Below are 11,251 nucleotides of genomic sequence, written 5' to 3'. Positions count from 1 at the left end.
AAGCCTTCAATCACATAAACATAATAATATGCCCAATTAAGAAACCCTAAATCATGTTGCCCTCTTCCAAAGCTTGTATCACATGGATCAAAACTGTTTCTCCTTCTTTCAAGCCCATTTTGAATGTTGGACTCTTGCTAGCTTCGTCCCACATGGATTGTACCAATCATTGCATTGCTTCCTTGATCTTCTTAGCTCTCGACCTTGTAATTGACCCATTTAGAACTTGTAAAGAATCTTTAAGACTTGGTCCACCTTGGTGCCCATTAACTCAGGTGCAGCGCTCATCTGATTATTCTGGACTGGTCATCGACCACACTTTCCCCCCTAGTGTTGTTCAGCCTGGGCTGCATCCTGTTGTACTCAAAGCCATAACATGGCCCAGTCGTGGTGTGGACTGGGAGGGCACCGACGAAGACCTCCATGGTCCGCTGGTGTCGTTTGGCTGCACCGATGGTGTCCTTGACACCTATGGCTAGCGCCATAGTGGTCAAAGATCCTGCACCCAAGTGCATGTTGCCCCACCGACGGTTACCATGTGAACCACTGCCAATCTCTAGTTGCACCGGTGGTGTCCCCGACACCTATGGCTGGCGCCACGATGACCAACGACCATGCACCCAAGTGCAGGCGGCCACGCACACAACAGAGAGTTCAGTCTCCAGCTCTTATGCCACCGGCACGGAAGTCCTTTTCTAGGAGGCCACTAACTCGGGAAGAACTCCACCACCAGTGAGGTCTCCATTGCTTGGCACCTCTTCAGCCTAGGGATTGCTCCGTAAGGGAAGCACGGCTCAGGAGGATCAAGGTGACACAACTCTAGAGCACGACTTGGGGCTCGGGACTTACTTAGCTCGAGAGTTGCTCCACTTGGGAAGCATGGGCTTGGACTAGGCCCTCACGACTGGGCATCGAGCTCCACCTCGGACACCCTAATCTTTACATGGGAGTCAGCTGCTCGGGAACGTAGCTTGGGGCTTGGGAATGTCTGCTTAGCTCAAGAAAGTCCCATCGACTCGGGAAACTTCGCTCAGGAGAGCTACTGCTCGGGACTCCCCTACTAGGGAAGTTTAGCTCGGGACAGGCCTTCGCTGACTTGCTCGGCTCATGAACCTCTGCCCGGGATGCCCAGGACTTGACTGGCTCGAGAATGTATGTTGTGCTTGGAAAAAGCCCTCGCCCACTAGGGGAGGAATTCTCCGCTTGGGAAAGTTTGCGGTTCGCTCCAACCCAGAAGGTTTGCTTTGCTTGGAACCTATTTTGGAAAGTCCTCAAGACAAGAACCTCTTCTCGGAGAACCATGACTCACTCAGCTCGGGAAACATTACTCGGACCATCAGCTCGGACTCATACTTCTCCTTGGCTCGGGAAGGTCACTGCTCGGGAGGCATTACTTTGGATAGACCACTTGCAGCATGGGAGTTGGCTAGCAAGCATGCATGGACTTGGACAGACTACTCACCACTTAGGACTCAGCATGCATGGGTGCAGATCGGACCCTCACGACTCGACAATCGAGCTTCACCTTGGACACAACTATGCACACTCAACTCCTCGTCTAGTCGCCATGCACTGCCCGGCCACCATGGACTCGGTAGCGCCTTGATACCACACAACTCGGACACTCAGCAATCGGGCTCACCAACTACAAAGGCCCAGCAACTCACCAACTATGAAGGACTCGAAGAGCCCACTTGCTTGGACTCCTCCCAGTCGCATGGACTCCCCCCGTTCATCAACTTGGCTCAGACCAGCCTTACACAACTGGAACACTCAGTAACCAAGCTCACCAACTATAAGGGACTTGACAGTTTCTGGTGTTGCTCAAACCAAGCATCGAATATAAAACTTGACTTGGACCACGTGTTAACAGTCTGGCATTAACAGTGTCGCACCTCTCGAAAACACTGGCAGGGACTCAGTTGCACAACTTGGCTCAGACTAATGAGCAGACATGGCCTCTTTCCAAATAAAATATAAAAGAAAAAGAAGAAGGGGCTGCTCAGATCTGACCAATCGCTTATGGTACTCAAGCAAGACTCGAGCTCCCCCAGACTCTCCCAACGGGCAAGCACAGATTGCCCCCAATCGGCAACAACTCCCAATTTATCTCCCTCGAAACTTATGTGAATTTCATTTCTACTAACAGAGTTACTTTTTGTGGCTCAAAACGGCAAACGCCGGCAATATGGGCCCATTCGGGCATAGCTCAGGTGTCCCAATGAGACTCCATCAGAACAAATCGCCAGGTACAAGAGCATATACGGACACGTCAAATCTTCATCACCACCGAAACCTGGTGGCACACAGGTCACAACTAGCACGCCTCCAACCTTCGCTGCACCCAGGCCGAACAAGTCAGGCAAAACTGAGTCTCTAAACTCACCATGAATTTGGGTCCCTAGACTCGCTACGGTGTAAGGTCAAGTCTCTGAGACTTGCCGACCCCCCATCCAACAAAGCTGAGTCCCTAAACTCACCACGAAGACGGGTCCATAGACTCGCTGCGGGGTTAGGCCAAGTCTCCGAGACTTGCCGACCCCGCATCCAACAAAGTTGAGTCTCTAGACTCACCAAGAAGTCTGGTCCTTGTGGGGTAAGGCCAAGTCTTTGAGACTCACTGACCCCCCTCCAACAAAGCTGAGTCCCTAGACTCACCATAAAGTCGGGTCCTTAGACTTGCTGTGGATAAGGCCAAGTCTCTGAGACTCGTTGACCTCCCATCTAGCAAAACCGAGTCCCTAGACTCACTGCAGGGTAAAGCCAAGTCTCTGAGACTCTTTGACTCCCTATCCAGCAAAGTCGAGTCCCTAGATTCCCTGTGAATTCAGGTCCCTAGACACACTACTGGATAAGGCCAAGTCTCCAAGACTCGTAGACCTCCCATCCAGCAAAGCTGAGTCCCTAGACTCGCCATGAAGTCAGGTCCCTAGACTCACTGCGGGGTAAGGCCAAGTCTTCGAGAATTGCTGACCCCCCTTCAACAAAGCCGAGTCTCTAGACTCACCATAAAGTCGGGTCCCTAGACTTGCTGTGGGATAAGGCCAAGTCTCCGAGACTCATTGACCTCTCATCCAGCAAAGTTGAGTCCCTAAACTTGCTGTAGGGTAAGGCCAAGTCTCCAAGACTCGCTGACCCCCTGTCCAGCAAATCCGAGTCCCTAGACTCGCCACGAAGTCAGGTCACTAGACTCACTACGGGGTAAGGCCAAGTGTTTGAGACTCGCTGACCCCTCTCCAACCCATCCAGCAAAACTGAGTCCCTAGACTCGTTGCAGGGTAAAGCCAAGTCTCTGAGACTCTTTGACTCCCTATCCAGCAAAGTCGAGTCCCTAGATTCGCCGTGAATTCAGGTCCCTAGACTCACTACTGGATAAGGCCAAGTCTCCAAGACTTGTAACCTCCCATCCAGCAAAGCTGAGTCCCTAGACTCGCCATGAAGTCAGGTCCCTAGACTCGTTGCGGGGTAAGGCCAAGTCTTCGAGAATCGCTGACCTCCCTCCAACAAAGCCGAGTCCCTAGACACACCATGAAGTCGGGTCCCTAGACTTGCTGTGGGATAAGGCCAAGTCTCCGAGACTCATTGACCTCTCATCTAGCAAAGCTGAGTCCCTAAACTTGCTGCAGGGTAAGGCCAAGTCTCCAAGACTCGCTGACCCCCTGTGCAGCAAATCCGAGTCCCTAGACTCGCCACGAAGTCAGGTCACTAGACTCACTACTGGGTAAGGCCAAGTGTTTGAGACTCGCTGACCTCTCTCCAACAAAGCCGAGTCCCTAGACTTGCCATAAAGTTGGGTCCCTAGACTTGTTGTGAGATAAGGCCAAGTCTTCGAGACTCATTGACCTACATCCAGCATACCCGAGTCCCTAGACTCGCCATGAAGTTGGGTCTCTAGATTCGCTGCGGGGTAAGGCCAAGTCTCCGAGACTCGTTGACCCCAAGAAAGTAGAGTCTCTAGACTTGCCACAAAGTCAGGTCCTTAGACTCACTACAGGGTAAGGCCAAGTCTCCGAGACTCACTAATCCCTTGTCCAACAAAGTCAAGTCCCTAGACTCGCCGCGAAGTCGGGTCCCTAGACTCATTGCGGGGTAAGGCCAAGTCTCTGAGACTCACCGACCTCCCGTCCAACAAAGTCGAGTCCCTAGACACTCCATGAAGTCTAGTCCCTAGACTTGTTGCTGGGTAAGGCCAAGTCTTTGAGACTCAACTGCCTCCCGCACGCCTAGTCCATATGAGTCTTGCACTCGCTCTCTATGTGGTCAAGCCTATCTCACGCTCGCCGTGCCATGTTGCTTTATGCAGTCGAGCCTGTCTCCCACTCACTGCACCAAGTTGGACCTCGCGCTTGTGCTCTATGCAATCAAGCCTTTTTCCCACTGGTCGCACCAAGATGGGACCGAGCTCGCGCTATTACGCTGTTGGGTCTGTCTCTCGCTCAAAAATCTTCTATTGCTCACACCAAAGGAACAAATGAATGGGGACGGGCCCTTGAAACTTATTTCCCAATGTACTTAGGCATACTAATCTGATTGTATTTTCTACTTTTGAAGATTCTCAAGGTCTTCTTTTCGGGACAAATTGCCCTTAAAAATCGTGGGGAACTATAAGGGGGTAAAATATTTGGGCTTGGCCAGCCCATCAAGCCACTGGGGGACAAAGGGGAAAGAGAGGTCAGGGGGGAACATGGTGTCAGGGGAAGGGGCAGGAGATAGAGGGCTAGATGTAGGGAGTCAGGGAGTAAGGTGGCTCTCACCTTACTCCCTTCAACCTCTAGACAGATGGCTCTAGCGCAGGTGTTCTTCTTCAGTAAATGTATCCGAAACCATCATTGTATAGTGAGAAATGAGAGACTGTAAATAAGAATATTATAATGAATTCCTCCTCTTCAAACACCTATGGACATAGGCATTATGCTAAACCATGTAAATATGTGTGGCTACTTCTTTATTTTATCTGTTCTTATTTCCCTTTGACTGCCATGAATGTACGTGCTGATACCATACCTGCTACACCAGACCATCCTTGAGGGCACTAGACCACGCCATTTGAGGCCCGAATCTCCTTAGTGGGCCGGGAATGACTCTTTCTCCCCTTTCGGCCTGTTTTGCAATTTTTACAGCAACAACAGGAACTTTGAAGACAAGAAACATGAGAAGATTCTATTTCAAGACCCTTCTTTTCTGGCAGTAGCTTTATATTTTAATAGGAGTAATGTTGATGATTTCCTTGTATCTATTTCTTCTTTCTAATTAAGTGTTTTCTCTTATTTAGGCCCTATGTATATAGGGTGTTTTCTATTTCAACACCTTACATGCTTGGTCATGCCTATAAATAAAATTTTACTTTTTAAAAAAGGTGACTTTTACATTATATATTTTCTAACATCAATTCTCATTATAACATAATAGGGTCGCTCTATTTTTTGTTGTTTCTAGGTGATATTCTCATTGATGGTTTCTCCAGGATAGTAGTTCCTCTCACTACACTCACTAGAAAGAATAATAAGTTTGAATGGACAACAAAGTGTGAGGACAGTTTCCAAGAGTTGAAACAAAGATTAGTGACAGCTCCGGTGTTAACAATCCCTACTGCTAGGGGAGGATTTGTAGTTTACAACAATGCATCAAGGCTTAGATTGTGGTGTGTATTGATGCAACACGGGAAAGTCATGCCAACTGAAAGTATATGAGCAAAATTATCCCACTCATGATCTAGAACTCGCTGTAGTCCTTTTTGCACTTAAGATTTGGAGGCACTATCTGTATGGGGAAAAGTGCAAAATTTATACGGATCACAAGAGTTTAAAATATGTCTTCACCCAGAAGGAATTAACTATGAGGTAGAGGAGATGGCTTGAGTTGATCAAGGATTTATGATTGCACCATCAATTATCACCCAGGTAAAGCCAATGTTGTAGCTGACGTCTTAAGTAGGAAGACAATGGGACCAGCAGTTGCAGCCCTAACCACTCAACACTTGTTGTTAAAAGAGACGGTATTGAGGTCATCACTAGTGATACAAGTACTTACATGGCCAGTTTGACAGTTCAACCAGACCTGGTCGACATAATCAAAGCTGCTCAGAAAGTAGATTCGAGGTTGGTGAAACTAGTAAAAGAAGTTGGGAATGAGGACAAATCTGACTTTAGCATTTCCAAGGATGGAGTATTGAGGTTTAGAGGTAGATTGTGCATGCCAGCTAATGACAAACTAAAAAGGGTAATTCTCAAGAAAGCTCACCGTTCTTTATACACAGTTCACCCGAGGAGTACCAAGATATATCGGGACTTGAGAGAGTCTTTTTGGTGGAATAGTATGAAAAGAGAAATTTTCAAATTTGTGGAACAGTGCCTAATTTGCCAACAGGTGAAGGTGGAGCATCACAGACTAGTAGGATTGGTATAGCCACTTCAGATTCCAGAGTAAAAGTGGGAGCATATCTCCATGGACTTTGTGATAGGCCTACCAAGGACATTGAGTAGACAATATGCTAGATGGGTGAACGTAGACCGCTTAAGAAAGACTGCTCACTTTGTGCCCATTAAAGTTTCTTATAAGCTGGAGAAACTAGCTGAGCTGTATGTGAAGGAGATAATGAGGTTGCATGGGGTACCAATATCCATTGTATCGGATAGAAACCCTCATTTCACTTCCAAGTTCTGGCGAAGCCTACAAGAGGCAATGGGTACTAAGTTAAGATTCAGTACTGCTTTTCACCCTCAGATAGATGGGCAATCAGAAAGGACTATTCAGATCTTAGAAGACATGTTGAGGGCATGTGTGATGGATTTCAAGGTAACTTGGTGGCTACATTTACCATTAGTCGAGTTTGCTTATAATAATAGCTTCCAGACCAATATTGGAATGGCACCTTACGAGGCATTGTATGGCAAAAGGTGCCAATCTCTGTTATTTTGGGATGAAGTGGGTGAAAGAAAGATTTTGGGGGTAGAAATCATCCAGAAGACCATAGAGAAGATAGATATATTAGAATGAAACAAGCTCAAAGCCGACAAAAGAGTTATGCTGATAATCGTTGATGCGAGTTAGAGTTTGAGGTCGGAAATAAAGTATTTTTGAGAATAGCACCAATGAAAGGAGTTATGAGGAAGGTCAAGTTGAGCCCTAGATATATCGGGCCCTTTGAGATTCTTGATCGGGTTGGACCGGTGGCTTATAGGGTAGCACTCCCACCTTCACTTGCAGGGGTGCATAATGTATTCCATGTTTCCATGTTGAGGAAGTACGTCTCTAACCCCACCCACATTAGTGATTATGAGCCACTACAGATTCAGGAAGATATGACTTATGCTGAAGAACCAGTGCAGATCTTAGAAAAGAAAGCACATGTGTTACGGGCTCAAACCATTCCTTTGGTAAAGGTGCTGTGGAATACAAATAAAGCTTCTTGGGAACTTGAGGAAGAGATGCGAGATAAACACCCACGATTTTTTTATGGGAGCTTTGATAACTTCTAGTAAATTCCGAGGACATAATTTTTATAAGGGGGGGAGGATGTAAAGCCTAGTCCCAAGGCCCAGTCAAGATTATAGCACAGCCCTAGAGACCTTAAAATGGCGCCATATGGTAAGTTTACTCTTCCCCTCTTCAGTTTTCTTCCTCCCCCGATTTTCCCTCTCTTTGGTTTACAGCTCCCCTGTTTTTCTCTCCATGCATCCTTTTTTTTTTCACACGTTGGTTCATTTTGGCTTCATGCCTCTCTACACTTTCTATCCCTTGTAGATTAGTTTGCTTTCCCTTCTTGTGCCATTCTTTTTCCCTTTGTTTTCTTGCTGCAATTTTGGAGATTTTCAAAGTTTGGTTTAAGTTGGGGGGTGGTGGTGCAAATTCAGTATTTAAAATGCTTGTTCGAACTCTGTGGCATATTTTCATGTGTCAATTTTTTTTTAATTTGCATCACACATGCATCATTTTCACATGTGTACTCATTCTCATTCATAGCCATCTTCATGAATTCACCAAGCCCACCATAATCATTTTTGCTGAAACATTCACAGAACCCTTAATGCACTTATCCAAGTTTTGTGGTAAGATGGTGGTTTGACACATGTAGTTAGAGAACTCTTTTGCTTAAGTATTCATGTGAGTTTGGAGAGAATTGAAAGGATACAAATGCAGTAAATTGTGATAAGCGTTCATTGATCTGTTGAATTGGGCACTTCTTTTGAGAATATCATTACATAGTTTGTGGTACAATGGTGGATATACTTGGGATATGACGAAGGTCAACTTAGGATTAACGTTTGAACCTTTCAAGCTATCCATTTCCATCATAGACCCCTAGTAGCCAACTTTGAGCCAATAATCACATGTAGCTTTTTCTTTTCATATGCCTATATCATCCATGCCTCTCCACATTGGAGTATAACCTATACACAGATTTTCTTACCCATTTTACTTCCAAGTGTATACTAGGTGTGGAATTTGTATTTTCTTTCTTTAATTTTATCATTTTCAAATTAAAAAAAAAAAAAGAGAAGAAGACGACAGAAAAAAGAGAAGAGTACAAGTTGCAAAGTGTTCAATTGAGTGAGCTCAAAAAAAAAAAAAAATTTGGTAGAGATGGAAAGAATGCAAAAGTGGCATGTGTTTGTCCATCAAATTGTTGAAAAAAAAAAAGAGGAAGAAGAAGGAAAATCATTATTATTTGATGATATGAAAAGTTGGAGAGTACATCAAGTGAGAAGTGTGGTCTATTGAGATATTTAATAAAATTCTCTTTGTATGTACTTGGAAGTTTTTGAATCCCTTTCATCCTTTTTTTTCATATAGCCCCGAAACCAAGCCACATTACAACCTTTTGTGTTGATCGTTCTGATCCTAAGTAAGCTGTTGGAAAGACTAGTGGAAGTCTCATTTGTTAGTGTTCCTATCATAAGATCAATGTTTGTTTGTTGCTTGTATATAATTGCCTAATTTTCCATGAGAGTGTGTATACACCCATTGTCAACTCCATAGAGAGAGCCCTTATACGAAACACTATTATACCCGTGACTTATAGAGTTGAACCTTTTGCTTGAGACGTTCTTGATGTTGCATGTGTCAAGGTTAGTAGTAAGATGATTATGGCTTGGAGAACACACACACACTCTGTGGATTGCTATAGGTGGATTGATCTTGATGGGTTATTGGATTCCTTAGATTGTTTTGATATGTGAATTTGGAAAGTGTGACTTGATGGCCTTTATGTGTGATTTTCTTTGATCTCTTTCGTCATTTTGACATGAAAATTGCTAGGGACTAACAATGAGCAAGTTGGGGGGTGTGATGAGTGTGCGAAAGTGCACTCTAAATACCCTATTATTGGACTAAAATGCTAAAATGTGAATAGAAATCATAGGAATTAATGTGTATTCTTTAATTGAATTTCTATTTACGTTGGGATACTCCTAAGCAGTTTTTTTTATGTTTAATTTCAGAGTTTATAAAAGAGCAAGTCAAGCCCATTCAAATTCAAAGGAGAACATTCATGGGGTTTGAGAGCAATTTGGAAGAAAAGAAAAATAAATAAAAAAAATCACAAAATGAAACCACAAGAAGTCCAAGTCCGAAATTCGCTAGGAGACAGTTTGGACATACTTTAGTATTTTGACTGTATCTTTTTACTCACATATCGGATTGATGTGATTCTTGATGCATTAGAAAAATATCTTAAAGGGCTATAACTTTGTCTCTAATAAGGATTTCCAAATTCGAACTCCTGAAGGCCGTACATGGCTGCCAAGATAAGTCCTAAAATTTAGGCGATTTTTTTATGCGGAAATTAAGAGGACATTAGGGTTTCTATCCTACCCTATATAAGCATATCATAAGCATGAAATTGGGGGGGGGGGGGGGGGGGGGGGAGGCACAAGAGGCAGATCTGAAGAGAGGAGAAAATCACTTCCATGGCCACCGTTCGCTTCAGTTTTCTCTAGAGATGTTTGTTGTCCATTATATTTATGGGTAACTAAATTCTCAAGTAGAGTTAGGGATGAACTTGCACATTAGATGGTATGTCTAATTTATTTTTAATTCATGTATTTGATCTTCAATTGCTAAAACTCTTTTGTTTTATCATTCTCAATTCATCGTTGATGTTTTTTTCTTCGAATAATCCTAGAATTTATTCTGTTTATGGATTCATTCATGCTTTTTCTATTGAATGGATTAGTTCTTTGATTATGTTTGGATCAATTATTTATCTATATTGATTTAGTTGTTTGCTACAATATCGCTCCCTGAGTATATTGTCGTCATTGGATTTTCTCAATAGGGGTAGTAATTTACGTATCTTAAAAGTGGTGAATGTTTTTTCAAAGGGTTACATTTGATTTAATTTTGGTTTATAAATCTATACCTTCCGTTGGGAATTTCGTAAATTGAGTTCCTAATTGAGTTATCCAATGAATTAAGAATAATTAAAATACCGGATTTGTGCAAGGGATTCCCGACGCTCTACTGTTCGTAAAATTTGAGTACTTTTTCTGTTAATCACTTTGCTTCATTTTAATTTACATTTAAAATTAATCTTTGTTCTCCATTACTTATTTAATATTTTTCTTTAGTTTTTTTGTTCCTCTTGCTATTCTTTTAATTTGTCTCCCTGTGAAATCGACACCCCAAAGCTGTACTACAACTACCGCGTTATTCTTTGGGCGTAATTAAGTTGTGAACGGAGAAAAGTTTGATGTGTGTATTGCTTATTTGGTTGAGTTGGTGGTTCTTTTGAGATATGGGCTACTGTGTTGGTATTGATATTTTGATTAATTAAGTTTGACACTGGTTGGTGGATGTATAGGTCAGTATTGAAATTGGTTTATTTGAAGTGTGGGCTGTCTGGGTTATTATGTGGTTGCTTAAGTTGTGTTAATTTGCTGAAATATGGTTTGGAATTATGGGTTTTAAGATCGAAGTTGTGTTATTGGTCATTAATACTAAGTGCATTTTTATTTTATGAATAGGTGATGAGACTAATAGTGGTCAATTTCAAGCCATAGATAATATACGCTGCAGGAGTCAGGTAAGCAAGGTTCCTATACTTTACACGAAATGTTTAGACTAAGGTTGACTTTCTAAAAATTTTGCATGTTTTCTTATGGAATGAGAACTTTGGAAAAACAACCTCGATCAATTATTTGCATTACTCATGAAACTTATATGAAAGAGGGAAAATGTTTTCTGACATGCATGGTGTAGACATGAGCTTTATTTTGTCACGCTATCTCTAAAATGTGAAAAAGAGTGATAT

General features: G+C 43.2%; 1 protein-coding gene across 1 annotated transcript; it reads left to right on the top strand.

Annotated features, from left to right (window-relative positions):
* The first annotated feature begins 7,091 nt into the window (after positions 1–7,091).
* On the top strand, positions 7,092–7,478 carry LOC122277159. The gene has a single exon (XM_043087091.1). The coding sequence runs from the start codon at positions 7,092–7,094 to the stop codon at positions 7,476–7,478; it is 387 nt and encodes a 128-aa protein (XP_042943025.1).
* Positions 7,479–11,251: the final 3,773 nt, after the last annotated feature.

This window comes from Carya illinoinensis, chromosome 1, assembly GCF_018687715.1.
Source record: "Carya illinoinensis cultivar Pawnee chromosome 1, C.illinoinensisPawnee_v1, whole genome shotgun sequence".
Taxonomy (NCBI): Eukaryota; Viridiplantae; Streptophyta; class Magnoliopsida; order Fagales; family Juglandaceae; genus Carya; species Carya illinoinensis.
This window is presented reverse-complemented; position numbering and strand designations above follow the sequence as displayed.

Bases quoted from the DNA above. Each gene is read 5' to 3' on its own strand.
- LOC122277159 (XM_043087091.1), top strand. From the start codon at position 7,092: ATGAAAGGAGTTATGAGGAAGGTCAAGTTGAGCCCTAGATATATCGGG.